This window comes from Lissotriton helveticus, chromosome 1_1 (assembly GCF_964261635.1).
Source record: "Lissotriton helveticus chromosome 1_1, aLisHel1.1, whole genome shotgun sequence".
In the NCBI taxonomy this organism is placed as follows: Eukaryota; Metazoa; Chordata; class Amphibia; order Caudata; family Salamandridae; genus Lissotriton; species Lissotriton helveticus.
The window spans coordinates 1880108908-1880129352 of record NC_136057.1 but is presented as its reverse complement, the minus strand read 5'-3'; the positions used below and the strand labels follow the sequence as shown (position 1 = coordinate 1880129352).

Genomic DNA, 20445 nt, shown 5'->3' with positions numbered 1-20445 from the left:
CATACATATGTTAACCCTTGCATGATTCGAAATGGCCTGGCCCTCTTCGACATGCAATGCAACACATATTCAATGCCAGCACTGCAAGCATACTTCTGGTTCAGCCGCAGTAAATCCTCGCAGAGGGGCACCGCTGCCTGGCAGCGGAACCCATCCTTCAACCTCCGAGCGCCGCGTATCCAAAATGTTATCATTTCTTCTTCATCTGCAGCCGGCCTTTCAAACCGATTGCTCTTGCAGAAGACTTCATTAAAGCATCATTACTGGTGCCGCGGGAATCCATTTAATTACAATTTGTATTAATGCACATGTTCCTAAGTGCCGCGCTGCCAGCCCTGGACTTGATTGGCCTTTGGTTTAGAATAAACACGGCCTCCCCCGTTTCTCCCCGGTGGAGCCGGCTCCAAACCATTTCGACACACAGCGGCCCTTTCAGAGCCGCCGAAAAGGGGAGTTCCGGAACGAAAATTACGTCGTCACCAGAAACAAGGGCAAGATAAACAACATTGGTGCATTTCTGAAACGCAACCGAACGAAAATGTCGCTCCCTATAAGAACAAAGGGAAATGTATGCTCAGCTGCAATCCTTTTCATTGTTTCAAAAAGTCAAGATTAATACATGAGAACTGCAGACATGGATGTATTTGTTAACTTGCTGATTCAAACCCACCGGGACTGCCGCAGTTGTTCGTCATCATTCCACGACTGATAACGTTGGTATATTTTTGGTTTGCAGTTACACATCACATGTCTAGCCCAAGAAACAATCCAGTCTCTGCTGAGCGCCACGTGATTGGCCGATACGATTTTGTTAGACGGACTTCTGTGGATACCAAAGGGTTAGCCTGCCTGCCATAGTACTATTTATAACAGTAATTCGGTCATATGCAGAATTCAGAAAGTATCTATTTCTAAGGAAACACAAACGGGGCACTTGTAGCGTCTAACTGGTCTGTGCATGCCATAGCGCCTCGTGAATACAGGGGTGAGGTCAACTGTGCGCTGCAGGGCTTTCAGGGGCTGTGGAGACGCGGAAGGGAAACAGGGCAATTGAAATTATGAGAACTATGATGCAATGCAAATATGTGAAATAGAATGCAGTAGAGATGTGTAGTTCCTCAAGTGATGTACACGATTCTTGACTCTGTTTCTGCACCGCCATCCTGGCCTCCACCTCAGCCCTTAAGTGCTGCGCTGGGTTCCTGCCTTGCCAGTTTCACGCATACACGGACAGGTGTCTTTATAAATGGAGTACGCATTGGTGAATAGAAAGAATCAGGCGGGCGTCCACCACTCGTACGTAAAATGTACACGGCCCTCTTAATATTTTAGAAATGGCTCTCCTTTTCACAGGATGGGCAGGGAATGCCCAAACTCACCGCACCCTTCAGACTCCGCCCCTGCCACACACTTTCCTTCAGAACATCAACAGTCCCCCAATTGGCTAATGATAGATAGCTCGTGATAGCGGAAAACAACAAGATATAGTGTATAACACTTTCAGCAATGCGTCAAACGTTCACTCAGGGGAAGCGCCATGACGCACGAGCTCGATGCGCATGGGGAGACATTAGTAATTGTGTGCATGATAGCGAATCACGAGGAGGCACATTTAGGAGGCACATGTTGCCATCAGATTCCAATGGCAACATCTTCACACAGTACTAACGAAAGAACTGGAGAGCTGTAATGTTTACCATGTGGGGAGGGGGCAGGCGGCAGGTGACGTCACACATTAAAAAAGCGGGAGGGGGCGGGAGAGGACAAGAACGGCGGGAGGGGGGCGGGAGAGGACACGGACGGCGGAAGGGGGCGGGAGAGGACACGGACGGCGGGAGGGGGCGGGAGAGAACAAGGACGGCGGGAGGGGGCGGGAGAGGACACGGACGGCGGGAAACGTGCACAGGAAAGCGAGGGTAGGGCGGAAAGGCACACGGAGGGGGCGGGGAGGGGGCGGGAATGGACAGCGCATCAGTGAAAGGGGAGGGAACGGGAAAAAACGTAACTCCGCCCAGGGAAAAAATCTCAGGAACGCCCCCGAATCTGGTCTGGCCTTGACGGACAGATCCGGCACTCAATGGCTAGCCTCCATTTATGGAGCTAGCCAATGAGAGCCGGGGGACGTTCCAGAAGTCCTTATTGTCAACAAAGGATTTCACCTGCGCTGAAAACCTGCGCAGAGCGCAGGCTTTCGGCAGGCGAAACCCAAAAACTGGGTGATATATTTCAGTGAACTGACCAGACCACAGCAAGTATCTCTACCTAGCACGCCCTTTCATTGCCAATAACTGCTTAGCACTGCCCTTTGTTATAAACAAATAAAGTGGATCGATCAACGTATACGCACAGCCAGCCTTCACCTGTAATTAGTGCTTCAAATCCTTAGTATTAGCATTCCTTTAATGGACAGTTAAAGTCCTGTAATTATGGCAAGCAGGACCAGAGCTGCCACCCAAGCGTTTATAACTAATCGGTAGATGGAAATATAATGTTTTCCAGTGACCAAGTATGGCGACATTAAATTGGATATTAAAACTGTTCCAGAAATTGGCTGGGCAAGACCATGCCAGTTACTCATTTACATTTTTCTGAGGAAAATGCATGTTCCCATGGCAGTGTATATAGCTGCTGCGCCCCCTCCTCATCCCCCCTCCTAGCGGAGCGTGAATCCACTGATGTGAGCAGTGATGTTACTGGGTGACTGTGGGTGCCCAGGTGCCTGGGCCCAAGGTAGCTGGAATGTCCATATGAACCATCTGAACACGATTGGGGGTGGCAAGCATGTATACACAGATGGCTAAGCCTGACTACACATGAAACACACAAAAGGTGATGGGAGGCTGCTTGCAATAAGCTTAACCACTATCAATCTCTCGGGGTAGCACTCTAACCCATCCTTCTTTTGCTCACCATGCCACTTCAGTTTTGACCTAGGCATATGCAAATCAATCTGAACCCTGCTACTCATGGGAACCGTCCAGCCGAACTGCCTGGCCAGGTACCATGAACCAGAACACAAGCAATCTAGGACCGGTTTCCGCCTAGCCATTGGCTCATCAGCCCATCACAGCTTGGTTACAGTGAGTATGGAACACATATCTGGGTATACCCATGCCACCTAGGGTGGTACATAAAACACTCAAAAGGTGATGGGAAGCTGCTTGCAGTAAGTATAACCACTGACAATCACTCGGGGTAGCACTCCAACCCATCGTTCCTTTGCTCACCATGCCAATCAGCCTTGACCCTGCTCCTCATGGGAACAGTCCAGCCCGATCTGTCAAACCAGGTCCTCCCTCACAAGAACCAAGCTGATGAACCGAAAACTAGGGCAAAACCAGTCCTGGTTTACTTGTGTACCGGTTCAGGGAGGACCTGGCTCTGCAGTTCAGGCTGGACTGTTCCCAGAGGAGCAGGGTCCAAATGCACTTGCATATGGATGGGGCCAAACTAGGGTGGCATGGTGAGCTAAAGAACAACGTGTTGGAGTGCTGCCCCGAGTGATTGCCAGTGGTTAAAAAAACTGCAATCATTGCTTCCATCACCTTTTGAGTGTTTCAAGTCTGACTATACTTAACCTCCTGTGCCCAAATCCAACCACGAGTATCAGAGCGCTTCTTATTAGTGTAATGCGGAGGCCAAACCTCACAGTACCTACAAACTAAACCTCAGGTCTGCATCGTCTGGATTCTGACAAAGGGAAGCTTGTGTTTTTGCTGCTCAAACTGTGCAAGTCCATAAATAATTCACTACTGCATCGTTAAATATGAGCAGTAAGATTAAACTTAATGCTGACAGTGCTATGAATCAATATGAAAGTAGAAGCTATCTAACCAAAGCAGGTACAGAATGTGATACAAGTGCCATAGGTCATGCTATTGAGAATCAAACTGAAAGTAGAAGCATTCAAATTACAGTTTTCCACTGGCACTGTGTGAGATCTATGACCGAGTGATCCTAGCCCCCTCTCTTTCCTATATTTCTTCCAGTGATTTGTTTTCTGAAGCAATTCAGCATGCTGCAGGGGCTAGTACACATTCCTCATGGACCAACCCAAAGCTGCCCAGAAGCGGGGACAGTGTGCTATGATCTCTGCACCAATCATATTGTTCTGGTGGCATTCAATGTATATAGGGACACCAAAAGTGAATTGGTGCAGACAGTGTGATTGGTAAGACTGATGTTAAGTACTAGAACACCTGATCAGTAATTGGTTCATGAATATCACTGGAGAAGAGCTGTACACCAGTGTAGCTGAGAAGGACTGTGAGCCAGGGATAGAACCCTGCGCTCTGCTATACCCCTTTCAGTATAAGACCAAGTCTGGGTCAAGACGCTGAGGGCAGTGCTGATGTAACTTACCAGCAAAAAAGGAGACCTGCATGTCTACAAAGAAGGTTGAACTGCATCTTTTAGGAGAAGTGTCTGAATGAAAGTGTGGTACAGAGCCGAGCTGACAGAGGACCTATGTGAGCAGTTTTCAGACTACCCCCGCTCCAGGGAACGAACTCGCCTCAAGCCAGCTGCTTAGGAATCGATCGCCATCATCATGCACTGCTGCACATCACCAGAAGGGGCCTGGGAAAGAGCCACTGCCTGTCACAAGGGTGAGTCTGCCATGTCCCATCCGCTTCCCTGCCTTCCCAGCAGCACAAAGCCTGTGAGCGCACAACTGTTGCTTTTGCATGTCTTGAGGATTATCTCAAATTCTCCCTCTAGCCTAGGAATTCAGAAAGATAACCAGAACTGTGTCCTCATCGCTCTCTGACATGACTTCAGGAGTATTAGCTTTTGAGGACTTAGTTCTTACCTAAAAAGAAACATTGTCTCCCGTTTTGTCCTTGCCAGCTTAACTGCTAGATCCCCACCACTGCTGGTTCCTTATATACTAGGTTCAGAATTGATGTGTGCCATCTGTAATCGGTATTTTGAGGTACTGGCACCAGAGCAAGCTATTACGCTCACCTAACAAGCTCCATAGCTAGCAGGACTCCAATAGACGGCGTCTATACCGGTGGACAATAAACCCCCTTCTCTAGTCCCAATGAAAGCGGAATTTGTGATTGCCATGGAAGATGGGCACTTCACTCTTTGGACAGTGAGGTCTGCAGGCAATACAGAGGATCCGGAGACGTTTTGTGTGCAGGCGCATCAATAAAATGAGCATCCTAGCACCAGCATTTAAAATAAAGGGAACAGATATGCCTACATGTTGGGGTCCTGTGCTCAGTATACCATAGGGCCAAAGCTGCCCCAATCGGAGGAGGCGCACCATCGCCAAAATTGGTCTGATGTTCTCGGTGCTCCTCACTATAGGGTATCCAGCCTGCTCCTATCTGAGAAGGACCAAGGCTGATTTGCAGATGACAGAGGGCAAAGTGGGCGAAAACATTTTTTATTAGAATATGGCCCACGGAAGTACCAGCAGCGGAGTAGAATTCAAATGCCCCACTTATCTCTTCCAACACTATGACAAAAAATAATATCACAGCAGTGCCAACAGACGGATACTTTCCATTTTAGTAGTGGAGTAACCTCTAGCCCTGTGATGCGTTACACAGAGAGAGACAGTCAGTGTTACCGTCTTCCCAATGCTTTCGCAAGTGTCGCTTTATTCTCTGGTGTTCCGAAGTTACTAGTTTGAAAATGCCTTCCAATGAATAACACAGCCCACAAATATTATACAGAATATAATATGGGTAACCACGAATAACGGGGATGTACGTCCGAGAGGGTCTGCTAGTGACATGAAATGGATAAGGAGAGTAAAGTGCAAATCTCGAGTTGTGTGAATGTTGCGCAGAACCCCCAAGGTGACAAGCAGCCACTTAACATACATTACTAGGTATAAACCACACCCCGTGTGATAATTATTTAGCATGTGTGGTAAAAATCTCACCCCCATCTGGCCCACTTGTAATAGACGCTTCCGTCTTACAACTTGTGCAATGAAAAACGCTAGGCCCGTTGAGAAAAGTAGGCTAGGAATTCTTGGTAATCTATGTAAACAATGTCTACATCGCATAGATCATCACTTGGGCTTCCACGTCATTCTGATTACAATAAGAATGGCTAGTTTTATTTTATATAGCCCTTCATACCTCACTTCTGCAGCTTTTAAGAACTGTATGGTGCCATTACTCACTCATGGTACTTACTTTACAGATCTTTCGGGAGCTTCGAAGAGTGAGTCAAGATAGTCAGGAATGGAACTCATAACCTGCCAATCACTGCTTAGTTGCAGCTGACAACGTCCTGCTCATTGAGCTTCTGCCCTTGCCCAAAAGGGCAAAAATAAAAAAGTTGGTGTTTGAACAACCGTATTTTAACTACTTCTAAAAGTCAACAGTCTTTAAAAAAAAAATACCCATTGAGTACAATCAGGTTCCAAATAGGTAAGCTTAGACTACTCGACAAAGCTATTCTTTGAGAGTGATTTGCTCAAACAGAACAAGTTTTCAATTTAACTGGAGTGCAACCAGAAGCTCTGGGTCACCTTAGGTAAACTATTCGCACCAGAAATACTCCCCAGTAATCCCTGATTGACCCAAGACTGAAAGACCAAGTAAAACAAGCCCAAAGGTCTACTAAAGAAAAAGTGAAATGTTGCTTACAGCATATTCTTCCGGCGTGACTTTGAGAACATCAAATACCACAGCATCGAAGCTTTTCTTTAATTCTGAGGAAGCTTTGTCACTCAAGGACTCTGAGCTGCTACTCTTCTGCCAAAAAAAAAGAAGGTAACATTTAAAAATACATTAAATCTGCAAAGACGACGTCTTGCAAATGCCAACCTGTCTCCATGGGAGAAAGATTAAATGAAGGTTTATTTCACCAGGAGGAAGCCTGCGACTGACATTTGACAGGAAAGTAGAGATATGTTGAACGTGCCAGAAAGTTTTGGGGAGCAGAGGAACCATTCTCACATGAGTCAGTGAAAGAGAGGGAGGGCTAGAAGAAGAAAGGAAGGACTAGAAGAAGAGGGGACACAAAGGGATTGAGAGAGATGAGCGAGAGATAAAGGGGCGAAGCAGATAGAAACACGCGAGGGGATGAGAGTTAGTGTGAGAGAAAGGAGTCAGGGAGAAAATTGAAATTGAGGTAGAGAGAGTGAGAGACTAGAAGGAAGGAGGATTGGTAAGGAAAAGCGAGAGAGAGGGAGAGAGAGAGGGAGAGAGAGGGGGAGAGAGAGAGGGAGAGAGGGAGAGAGAGAGGGAGAGAGAGAGAGAGGGGGGTGAGAGGGGGAGAGAGGGAGAGAGAGGGAGAGAGGGGGAGAGAGGGAGAGAGGGGGAGAGAGGGGGAGAGAGGGGGAGAGAGGGGGAGAGAGGGGGAGAGAGGGGGAGAGAGGGGGAGAGAGGGGGAGAGAGGGGGAGAGAGGGGGAGAGAGGGGGAGAGAGGGGGAGAGAGGGGGAGAGAGGGAGAGAGAGGGAGAGAGGGAGAGAGAGGGAGAGAGAGGGAGAGAGAGGGAGAGGGAGAGAGAGCGAGAGAGAGCGAGAGAGCGAGAGAGAGCGAGGGAGAGAGAGCGAGGGAGAGAGAGCGAGAGAGAGAGAGAGAGAGAGACACATCCCGCAACTATTAAGGATAGCAAACTCTGGACATCATTTTTTATTTTCTTTAAGAATGCCCCTCTTCAATCATGAAAAATTTAGGACCAGAACAAATTCGAAATCAAGACTCAGCGGTGAGGTTGTGAGATTGGTCTCAGTCCACCTAACTGAATTTCCACAGGTGCCTGTAAACACCAGGGCCAGACCAAACACCTAATTGAAGGGCTGACTGAGGTGAAAAGCAGGTCTGTGTCCGCTTACCTCTGAAGCAGTAGCCACGAGGTTAGCAGTGCTCGGCTGTCCATTCATGAGGTCCATCCTTCTCAGACCATGAGTGCTAGGTGTGCACCAAAGGGCTTTTGGTCACTTTATCTCCATGGCAGCAGCACAGCGGTCATCACTCCTACAAGAGAGAAAAGCCCAAGTCAAACAAAGTGGCACATAAGCCATCAGAAAAAAGTGAGCAATTTCATGAAAACATTTTTTTTCACACCTCCATATCCCTTCCCCAATCAAAACCTTGTCCCGTTAACAACGGAAAATATGGAATTGAATATAACTGTAAAAACTCTAAAACAGGATTCTCCATAGAGTAGCTCCCAAGCCACTGATCACTGTCCAGCTACCTGCAAGTAGCTACCCTGTATGCAGCTCAGCCATCAAAATGTTACGTTTTTGCTTGTACAACAACATTGCAAAGTGTGCATTTGAAGATGAAAATGTATGTATATTCAAAACACATATGCAGATGCAGATGTTTGGAGAAAATGGTTGAATTTTCGAATATATAGAAGGCTGATGTTTGAGTGGTAAACATATTTCTAATTGAAAACGTGATGAGGAGACTGGTTACTAATATCGCCTTGGTGCTGGGAGCATTGCAGCTGTATTATGTATATATAATATATATGCGGGGTCTGGTGGCTCAGTGGACTAATGCATCTACTGTAGGGGCCTGTGTTCGACTTTATGGTCACTGGTTTAAATCACGACGGGTTCACTCAGCCTTTCATCCACCGAGGTCGGTAAAAGGAGTGCCATTGAGTTGGGTAACAATAAACAACTGTTATTCAGCGCCTTGATACCCTTGGGTGATACGTGCGCTTTACAAATACACGTGTTATGTTCTGTTGTAAGGCCTTGCAAATTGAAATAAACTTTGTTTTACATTACTGCTGGTAACTCTACCAGCAGTGATCACCTCAGTTAACCAGGCAATCTTGCACAGGGTAGCCACTAATGTAATTTTGTCAGATGGGGTCACTATTACAACATTATTATTAGTAGTAGTTTGCGAGGATTTGTAATAACTAATAGCTCTTATTTCAGAAAAGGTTAGGGATGAATGATTTACACGCTGCAACCACAAGGAGAACGTAAATTACTATTGTACTACGTGCACAGGGGCTGGAAGGGTTTTTTGAGGCATTTCTGTAGCAGTATCTATGTAGCAGTAGTTAAAAGAAACTAAAACAAGCATTTGCAATGCAATAGGTCTCGCATTAGGAAAGTTTGAGCTATTGGTATTGTAAATGACAAATTTTTTATTTACGTTTTTTTTTTTAATAGCTAAATTAATAGCTTAGTTATTTACAATGCCAATAGTTATAACTTTCGCAAATGTGACACGTATAGCATTTGTAATGCAACATGTGTTGTATTTACGAGACTTACATGTATTGCTATTACAAATAACAATGGCTTTTAATTTTTTTTCAATAATTAATACTTAAATAAAAGTTGTCATTTATAATGGCAATATCTTAAAGTTTTGTAAATAACTTTTGTGAAGATTATGTTCAGTGTATTTTATTGTGCCGAAAATCCAAGAACAGAAGTGAAATATTGACATATTTTTGTTACATTTGTAATAAAGCTTGAAACATTGAGAGAATATATTTGAACCAGGTGTTGAATGGTTGCACAGATTGATGCTGTGGTGGCGCTGAGTGTTGTTGTGATGGCGAACAAGTGATGCTGTGGCGTTCACTTATGCTGTGGTAGCGCATAGTGATGCTGTGGAGCTCCTGAGTGATGCTGTGGTGGTGCGGAGTGATGCTGTATGCTATGTTTATTTTTGCTATCCTATGTTTTGTTTTGTTATGCTATGCTGCGTTTTGTTATGCTATGCTATTATATGTTTTGTTTTGCTATACTATGTTTTGTTGTGTTTTGTTAAGCTTTGCTATGTTTTGTTATGCTATGCTGTTTTGTTGTGTTTTATTATGCTATGCTGTTTTGTTATGCTATGCTATGTTTTGTTGTATTTGGTATGCTATGTTTTGCTATGCTATTATATGTTTTGTTTTGCTATACTATGTTTTGTTGTGTTTTGTTAAGCTATGCTATCTTTTGTTGTTGTTTGATATGTTTTGTTATGCTATATTTTGTTATGTTATCCTATGTTTGGTTATGTTATGCTGTTTTGTTTTGCCATCCTATTCTTTGTTTTGTTATGCTATGCTATGTTTAGTTTTGCTATCCTATGCTTTGTTTTGTTATGCTATGCTATGCTTTGTTATGCTATGTTTTGTTATGCTGTTTTTTATGTTATGCTATGTTTTGTTGTATTTGGTATGCTATGTTTTGCTATGCTATTAAATGTTTTGTTTTGCTATACTATGTTTTGTTGTGTTTTGTTAAGCTATGCTATCTTTTGTTGTTGTTTGATATGTTTTGTTATGCTATATTTTGTTATGTTATCCTATGTTTGGTTATGTTATGCTGTTTTGTTTTGCCATCCTATTCTTTGTTTTGTTATGCTATGCTATGTTTAGTTTTGCTATCCTATGCTTTGTTTTGTTATGCTATGCTATGCTATGTTATGCTATGTTTTGTTATGCTGTTTTGTTATGTTATGCTATGTTTTGTTTCGCTATGTTTTGTTGTGTTTTGTTATGCTATGCTATGTTTTGTTATGCTATACTATGTTGTGTTTTGTTATGCTACGCTGTTTTGCTATGCTTTGCAATGCTATATTTTGTTATGTATGCTATGTTTTGTTGTGTTTTGTTATGCTATTCTATGTTTTGTTGTGTTTTGCTATGTTTTGTTATGCTATGTTTTGTTATGCTATGCTTTGTTTTATGTTAGGTTATGCTATGTTTTGTTATGTTATGCTATGTTTTGTTATGTTATGCTATGTTTTGTTATGTTATGCTATGTTTTGTTATGTTGTGTTGTGTTTTGTTATGCTATGCTATGTATTGTTATACTATGCTGTGTTTTGTTTTGCTATGCTTTGATATGTTATGCTATGCTTTGTTTTGTTATGCTTTTTTGGAGTGCTATGCTATTTTTTGTTGTGTTTTGTTATGCTATGCTTTGTTGTGTTTTGCTATGCTATGTTTTGTTATGCTATGTTTTGTTTTGCTATCCTATGCTTTGTTTTGTTATGATATGCTATGTTTTGCTATCCTATGCTTTTTTTGTTATGCTATGCTGTGTTTTGTTATGCTATGTTTGTTTTTCTATGCTGGTGAGGGTGTGTGAGTGTGTGAGTGTGGGTGAGGGGGTGTGAGGGGGTGTGAGGGGGTGTGAGGGTGAAGAGGTGTGAGGGTGCGTGAGGGTGAGTGAGGGTGCGTGAGGGTGTGTGAGGGTGTGTGAGGGTGTGAGGGGGTGTGAGGGGGTGTGAGGGGGTGTGAGGGGGTGTGAGGGGGTGTGAGGGGGTGTGAGGGTGAGGGGAGTGAGGGTGGGTGTGTGAGGGTGAGGGTGAGTGGGTGTGTGAGGGTGAGTGAGGGGGTGTGAGGTTGAGGGGGTGTGAGGGTGAGTGAGGGTGTGTGAGGGTGAGGGGGTTTGAGGGTGTGTGAGGGTGAGGGGGTTTTGGGTGAGGTGGTATGAGGGTGAGGTGGTGTGAGGGTGTGGGGGGTGAGGCTGAGTGTGTGCGAGGGTGAGGGGGTGTGAGGGTGAGGGGTTGTGAGGGTGAGGGGGTGTGAGGGTGAGGGGGTGTGAGGGTGAGGGGGGTGAGGGTGAAGGGGTGGGTGAGGGTTGCGAGGGTGAGGGTTGCGAGGGTGTGGGGTGCGAGGGTGTGAGGGGGTGTGATGAAGTGTGAGGGGGAGGGTGTAAGGATGAGGCGGTGTGAGGGTGAGTGAGGGTGTGGGGGTGTGCGAGGTTGAGAGGGTGTTAGGGTGAGAGGATGAGAGAGGGTGAGGGGGTATGAGAGTGTGTGAGGGTGAGGGTGTGTGTGAGGGTGAGAGGGTGTGTGGGGAAAACCTGCATGTGGTCACACTCCGGAAGGAAAAACAATATTCCAAGAGGAAATGAAGCCACTGGGCCTGATATGGAATCTGTGGCTAAAATGAAGTTAAAAGGCCTCGGGCAGTGAGTCTGGCTCTTAACACTGAGGAAAATCGAGGAACACCTGGGGTTTTGGTTTTTAGGAAAGCTACCCTGCTGGAAGAGAGGGGGTTTTGTTTGTAGGGGTAATTGATGCAGTGTGTGTTCACTACGTTAAGGAACATATTGCTGATTTCTAACACGTTGCAGTTGAAATTGATATAAGCATTAGTGTTCCTTTGCATGTGTTCTAGATATTTTTACGCGCCGATCGATCCACAAATAAGAGCGGTACTAGAGATTGTGTTTTTCCGTCTTTAATCAGTGAAGCGATCGGATCAATATTTTGCAGAGCACTTCTAACACGTGCTTAATAACACGCAGACTCCGATTGCATTCAGTGACTGGGCAACGAATGCCCCTTGAAGACGGGCAGTAATGCGCAGTGCATGAGATTACATGTACCCCCGCTGTTTGGCGGCTTGGTGAGGGCAGCTAAAATGAGACGGCGCCATTATGAGCACAATGCACGCGAGAAGCAGGGGCCGCCCACACTAGAATTACCTCATTAGGAAACGATGAAAATGCCACTTAGGAATCCACTTACTGCAGGCGACTCACTTAGCAAATATGATGAGGTAACAGACCCGGTCTGCTGCGTGTTATCACTGCGACGAGGCCCGTGCATTGAAATAGAGCAAGTGTTCGTCACCTTTACAAGATGAAAGTAACATGTGCGACAGTGAAATTGACAACGCTAAACAGAGCCTATTTTACACACGTATTTAGATGAGACATTCTAGCTTCCAATAAAAAATAACGTATTACTAATTAATCATCGTTAACGCCCTGACAAAAATGACCACGTGGAAAAAAAACGACGAAACATCAGATTCCGGACTTGTTTGACAGGGATAAATAATAAGGAAACAAATACTTTAAATCTCCAACTAAACCGATTCCATAAATGATTGTTTGTGTTCACATATATGTTCCATCAAAATTGAAAGATCCGTCCTTCGTGTACAAGACATTTCCGACCTTCGCATGTCATTCATTTCGTTCTTCAATGAACTCTAGAAGAATGGCGACCCGACTCACTGTTACAGCGACGCGAACAGGAGGTTGAACATGTCATACTGTGGGCAGATGGCTAAAATGAAAGAAACACAGTCGGGCAGCGGGCCGATAGGCACGTGGATGCACTTGTGTCCCTGAGTTTTATGGGATTTCAATGCCTTTCATTTCTACTCTTCAATATAATAATAAGGCATAAAACAGCTTGCAGTGACCAAAACCCAAAACTAAACAAGTCCCCGCCGGGCCGCCGCGCTGCCTGCGACGACCCGGAAGCGGTTGGCCAGCCGGCCAATCTCATCGCGGCCCCAATGGGAAGTCCCGCCCCATCGCGGCGAGAGCGAGCTGCCCGAGGAGCCACGAAGGCTCCTGATTGAGTCCCGGTCCCGAGATGGGGGACCGGGTGAAGAGCGGCTGAGCGCATGGGGAAGGCGGGGCTCTCATGTGGTGAGCCCCGCAAAGCGCTACCGCCGCCCGAGAGCCAGAACCGCCGCCGAGCACCGCCAGAACAGGTGAGTGTGTTGAGGGAGAGGAGGGGTGAGTGGGGGTGGGGTGTACGCGCGTGTGTCTGTTTGAGTGTCTGTGCGTGCGTCTGTGTGCGCGTGTGTGTGTTTAAGGGGGGGTGCGTGTGTGTATGCAGTGTGTGTATGGATGTGTATGTGCGCATGCGTGAGTGAGGCTTTCTTTGTGCATGGGAATACGAGGCACGGCGACGTGCGCGCTCACGAGGTACAATCTCGGCGCGTGGCACTTTGCTGTCCACATTCCCAAATACGGGCAGCATTAGGTCTGAAGCAGACAACCTCAATGCTCACGCATTGAGCGTAGGTCTGCTCGACCTAAAAATGCATGCACCCATATCTCTTAGCTTGCATTTTCAATGCCAACAAATCACTAAGCTGAGATCATTCACAGGGCCTTTCAGGTCATACAGTTCTTACACCAGCTCCGTCTGCCCTACAACGGCAACTCAACGGTTTTAGGGATTGACTTATCCAACATTACCCCTTCCTGTTCCCTCACCAACCACCCTCGCCTCTTATCACGGCTATATCATGCTGACCAATTTCCCTTTCTCTGCTGTTGTGAAGGACAGATTCTAGAAAAAAGGTTTGGCTTTCACATGGACTGGGGCCTTTCCTTAGTCATTCTCCCCACCACACCCCACTATTCATGACACCTCAATGATGACCCTCTAAGATGCTATACCTATGTGTGAATTGTCCATGTTGGTGAAACTGTGGGGCCAACCGATCCCACATGTTTTATAACTCAGTTGTACTACACTCCCTTGGTACGCGTTTCCATCCACTCTCTTCTTCTGCTATTGAATGTCTGTAAATGAAGATGTGTTAAGCTGATGGTCACTCCGAAAGTTTTTCTTTTGCCTCCTGACTACCACCCTGCCCCTTGAGCCTCCACTTCCCCAAATCCCTTGGTAAGAAGAGGCCAGTATCCCACGCACCTTCCCCAACCAACTCACCACAAACTGCAAGATGTGTGGCATTCACATCAGTCTGGAAACCACCTCAAACAAGCTCCAAACACTAACGGATGGTTATGTGTTGAGGAAAAAAATGTGCTAAATCGCTTCTTAACCAATGAGGGCAACGGGAGATAATTTGCTTTAATGTGACCCCATTTCAAAGACTTCCAACTACACAGGCTCCTCCTCAATCTGTACTGATGGTGCTTACAAATTATTTACAGTGGGGAATATTAAATATATAGGTTTACCCATACAAACGTACAAAGCCTTCGTACTTTCAACAATAAAAAAATACATTATTAGTCTCAACCACAAAGAACATATCATATGTACAAACCATCTGATTTACTGGCCTGTAAAGTAACTTTTCAAACAAAATGCTGCCAACAAATTATTACAGGATTCGGAATCTCATAGGTAATCATTACGGGACACACCTGATATGATCGTATGCAAAAGAGTGTCACTGGGCACAATGCACCTTGCTTCTTAGGAGCATTATTAATCAATTAATTGATATATTGATGCTATGTGTAAATCAGAAGAGTGTTCGCCTTCAACAAACTTTCCTTTAATAATGAACGGAGATCTATTTGCGCAATGGTGTCATTTACATCTGGCACACGTGTTCTCGATATGAGAGTCTCTTTGGACTTTCACTAGCCCACTGGAGAGTTATTCAATGTTAAGGGTATCATTCACACTCTTTGGGAGCCTACGGGGATATCCTATGGGTGTCCTTGTTCATCGTACCATGCACAATAATGGGTGAGTAGTACTGATATCCCGTTCAAACCAAATGACTTTGTTGACTGTTTGTATGTGCTCCAATTAAATACATTGGGAAAAAGAAATGTGTCTGCTACAACTAAAGCAAAATAAAATCTCAACACTACTAAAGCGGACGAGCCTCAGTAAAAGGAAGAAGGATGTGAAAGTACCCTCACGTATGTGTGGTTTACACAGTACAGGACTGTTGATTTCACCTTCACAGACTAGTAGAAGCTTTCTCGAGAACTAGGACTGGAGTGGTTGTATTCAAAAGCATTGATTTTCAAACAGGTAAGGCTTTAAAGAGGAGTTCTAACATATGGATGGCCTGCTGCTGGATAGGACTGGAGTGGTCACCCCTTCAGACATGTGTTCTTCTAGATCCTGGACAAGAGGACATTTGATCAGACATGTTCCCCTAAAGGACAGGGTCAACATGGTCGCCCCGCTTACCAGTTCTTCAACAGGAAAGGGCTGGAATATCAGCCCATCCTATGTTTTTTTTGTGAATGACAGGTTTTATCTCCCCAACCTGCATGATCAGTATTCAGTGATTGTCTTTTTGAAGGTGCAGCCTTCAAGCCTGTTCTATGAAGAGGGGTGTTTACAATGCTATTACCCAATCTTATAAAAATACAAAGGCTATTTTGAATGCACTTGCATAACATTCCCAGGCCAGTCAGAAGCTTTTGTTGGACCAAAGGCAAAAACAGTTGAGGGAAGCCTAACCCGGAGACCCTAGTTTCAATCACAGCTTCACCTAACAGTGTTATCCTGGACAATTACTTTTCTGCTCTATGCCATCGTTTCAGTAGCATCACGTTCGAGAGCACCTTGAAATTCTTCAGCTCAGGGTGTGCATAGCACCACAAAAATCTTCTCATATGTGGTTTAATCGACAATGTTTCATCGAGAACAGCAAAAAGGTAATGTATAGGGGACACAAGACAACTGTCTTGCCTCCTAGGTCACTATTAAAATTGTCATCAGTGCAGAAGGAGGAAGAATGGGATACCCCATCCAGGATTGGAACTGCACCATGTCTAGACAGGAAACCTGGTTTCAATCTTGGCTTCCAAACTTGAGCAAACAGTGTAACCCTAGGTTATTATTTGTCTTTCCTGTCCCTCTGATTCCATGGTCACCACATCTGAGAGCACCATCAGATAATTTAGGTCAGGATGCATACTGTAGAATCACTCCTGGGTGTAATGTAAAAGATCATAATGTTGCTCCATCTATAAAAATAAAGGATTATATAGGATAAACAAACAACTGACTTGTCTCGTCAGTCATTTATAAAATTGTCACAGCAGCAAGGTAGCAGTTCACCACTTCTAATAAAGGCCACACAGTGCAGTAATGTGATCTAAGGCTCTAAATTGAAACAAGCCAGAATAAATGTTTTATGTAAAAGTTTGTACCTCAGCTATAAATAAATTGGCAGTCAACAACACTTGCAGTAGGACAGTAGGTCCAGGATGAGTTCAAAGCGGTTTCCCTTATCCCCCACAACGCTGCTTTTCCAGATAGGATGGAACAAAAACAAGGCTGCACAGAATTATAGGACCCGGCCATCACAGTCTCAGTACAACTGCCCTAGTGAAGGTGGAAGTGAGGCAAGAGATGCTTTAATGTTGGGTGTGTGGTTTTCAGCCTCAAGGCCTAGGAACTACTACTTTCCACACCCAATCAGCTTGGTGGGGGGTCTCCCCCACAAAAAAGGATAAATAAATAAAAAAGAGCTAATGGTATGCGTTGTCAAAGCATACTAACAAGTATTGTAATTACAATAGTGCCATCTAATGGCCAAACACGACATGTTTCATTTCGTGGTTTAGGAAGTCGTGCTAAAAAAGGTAGTGGTTAAGAATAACTCGTGGTTAGGCTTTCGTGGTTAAGGAAGTCGTGGTTTAGGCAGTAGTTGTTTAGACATACAACCACTACCAGTTGGAGAGGTCTTTTTTCAACCTCTAAAACTTCTGAAATAGAACTTTGGTTACACACCAGGAAACACATGGCAAAATTGCCCTCCATGTGTGCACCTCTTACAGACCACCTCGTGTATGGAATGTGCAATAAAAAGAAGTACAGCAATATTATGCGAAAATAGGAAGACTGAGAACGTGTCTAGTGGTTACATGAACTATAACTAGCATTTTTTTTTTTTTTTTAGCTAGCATTTCATTCGTAACTAGTAAAGCTCAGAACTGGCAACTGTTCTTTCTTGTTCTTTTTCTCCTTTATTTTTTGTTAAATATGTATATTTGTATTGTCGAGATTGCTTCACTAGGCACACCTCAGGTACCCAGATTCAAGATTACTATGCTTGTAAAAAAAAGTCAGAATAAATTATGTTTTGTATAGTCAAATACATCACGAGTGATTAATTTACATTTTCATTGTGTAAAGTACATTTGGCAGAATCCACTCCCATAATCTACCAATTTTGTTCACATATATTGAACATGCACTATGAAGCAAGGACTGTTTCACAATATTTGATGTTAGATAACTATATCCCTAGGAAAAGTGCCAGACACCAAAAGGGGCAATATTCAAAAAACATGTGGATGGAAAAGAGAAACGAGGTCTGCCCTCCTGTATTTAACTCCTGGTGTATGGAGACACCTGTAAACTACACTATATCTCACCCACATACAATTTTAAAACACAGGTCTGACACAGTTTATCAAAAGCAGAACATAAATGTCCACATAAGTGAAATAGCCACACCCAAACTAGAAAAACCACAACTAGAAGACTTACACATGTAGGCACCTGGAAACCTAGCTTTCCACTTGCATGTGGCCTCGAATTCCTGCTTGTTCCAGACTGATCCAGTGACAACCCAGCTTTCCGGTTTTTCCAGCTGGGGCTCTCCTGACCCATTCTTCCCACAAAAAGAAGCCCCACCCATCCTAGGACCTACTTAATGCAGGCCGCTGGTGCACCAAGGGCAAGTAAGTCTGTGCCTCGCCCAGTGTCAAGACCACAGGCCCTTCCACCCCCGAAATATACACCATCGCCAAGCATTACACCCTTGATCTGGGAAGCTGCAACAAACACGGCCACCGCGCCGATCCACGCGCCACAGAAGGACTGTTCACCGGCACCCACTTCACCTGATACTGCACACACCAGCCACCGACCAGCTCCATCCCAAACACACCACAGACACCACCTGAATAAGAACACCAACTAGTATGAGCCATTCTTAACACACGCTCACTATGCAAGCATTCCACAGAATTTTGGGACCTAGTTGCCACCCTTGCACCAGAAAGTCTTCCTCACAGAGAGCTGGCAAAACCCACATCCGCCCCGGACATTGTCACAGCGATCCCTGTCGGATATAAAAATCACTCACCAGGACTGCACCAATAAGCCAGAAGGAGGAACAGCCATCATTTACAATTAGACCATACAACGTACCACCACCACCACCCCATGTAACATCTCTACTTCAAGCTCCACACGGATGATAGGACAACCATCAGAGGCACCCTCGCATACAGAACCCCAGGGCCGCGCTCCAGCTTCTGCAACACAATCTAAGACTTCATTGAGCCCCTAGCCTAAGATTCCAAGGACTACATCTTCCTTGGTGACCTAAATTTCCAGATCAACAACCGTAATGACAAAAACACTGCGCACACCTCAACAGTATGAGCAGCCTCAGATTGGCCCAGATCTTCCACCACCCTACACACGCCACAGGCTTGACCCAATTTTCACCTCCAGCAACCGCATCAAAAAGAGCCATGTCACAGAACTCACATGGACCAATCACTACATCGTTCACTTCAGGATCCCCAGCCCCCGCACCACCACCCCCAAGATGACCAACGCCCCCTGCCGGAGGTGGAACAAAATCTTATTGAGTCCAGCTGGGCAAATTCCCTCTACATCTCAAACCCTAACTCTCCCACCAACCTCGAACAGGGAGTGAAAAACTCTAACGCCTGGATCACCAACTGCACAGACCACATTGTCCCCATCAAGAGCAACACCCAGAGAAAATCCTCCGACCACTACTCAAAAAACCCTCTGCCAACCGCAGCAAACTCAAAAACTACCAGCCAATCTCCATGCTCCCATTTCCAGCAACGTTAGTGGAAAAGATCATCAACAATCAATTGATGATAAATTTGGAGGAGAATGAGTTACACCCAATCTGGCTTCCGCAGCAATCACAGCACTTTAATCGGCTACGTTGTGACAGCTGCCGTCATTAGAGACACCAATACAGATGTCTCTAATGACGGCAGCCGTATTATAAGCTATTTGTTTTTTATCCTGTCACAAGGTAGCCATTTAAAGTTGCCACATAGCTAACTTTGTAGCCAGTTTTAACCACATTCACCTTAGCACTGCACTTCTCACCGAGCACACCAAGCTCACATAGGGTTTTAGTCCAACCCTCCTCATCAATATTAAAACATCCGTGTGCTCGCAGCGAGAGGCTTGTAGCCCGCGTAGAGACCAGGTCCTTTACGCAAGGAGTTACCCCTATGATAAGGCATGTCACCTTTGGTGTGCGTGGGGAACCGTCCTTAAAAAGGGATCCCCCTCTAGCACATGGTTGATAAGGTTCCTCTGCACCTCATACCTCTATCCTGGACCTTTGGACTTTTTTGTGTGAGGCAGCATAGTCAGATCCCATGGTCTCAACATAATTTCCTACGCAGACGTCACCCAACTCATCCTCTCACTCACCTATGACCCCACCACCACCAGAACGAACTTCCACAGATGCATGACAAATGTCTCCGATAGGATGAGCAACAACTGCCTGCAGCTAAACACAGACAAGATGAAAGTACTGATCTTTAACAACAGCAGCAACACATGGAATGACTCCTGGTGACCATCAGACTTAGGACCCTCACCCATTCCCTGACCTAAACCATGCTAGTGAGCAAGGACTCTTGGAAAAGAGACTTATCAGGAGCAATCCGCTCCTTTAACTCACTAACAAGTTATTAAAAGTGTTTTGTGTAAAACTAATGCGCACCACACCAATACGCGGGTTAGTGAAGCTTGCTTTTGTGTTTGCTAACAAGAACATGAACGAAGGACTAAAACTGCTTTAAATGGGGAAATCTTTATTGCGCATGCACCAACTGCATGTACGCAGTATGACGAGCTATTGCTTGCAGGGAAATTCTTGCTCATGAGCAGAAGGTACTAAAATGGAGTCATGAAGACTTGCGTGCATGCATCTGCTGGCTTGAACTAAATAGAGTGGTTTTTACTAAAGCTAACGCGAGATAAGTCTAATAA

At 45.1% G+C, this 20445-nt stretch overlaps 1 protein-coding gene across 11 annotated transcripts in view; it reads right to left on the bottom strand.

Moving 5' to 3' along the window:
- RALGPS2 (Ral GEF with PH domain and SH3 binding motif 2) overlaps positions 1-20445 on the bottom strand; it is an 890309-nt gene that overhangs the window by 555163 nt on the left and 314701 nt on the right. For 8 of the 11 annotated variants that reach the window (XM_078642169.1, XM_078642158.1, XM_078642140.1 and 5 more), the window contains 2 exons: positions 7809-7950; positions 6615-6722 (listed from right to left, as the gene is read on the bottom strand). The exons of 1 other annotated variant lie outside the window; for it this stretch is intronic. In XM_078642169.1, coding sequence (XP_078498295.1) covers positions 6615-6722; positions 7809-7865 — 165 coding nt within the window. In that variant the 5' untranslated portion in view covers positions 7866-7950. Of the gene's footprint in view, positions 1-6158; positions 6271-6614; positions 6723-7808; positions 7951-20445 lie in introns of those variants that run through there. 2 more of the 11 variants (XM_078642230.1, XM_078642213.1) reach the window with 2 other exon arrangements.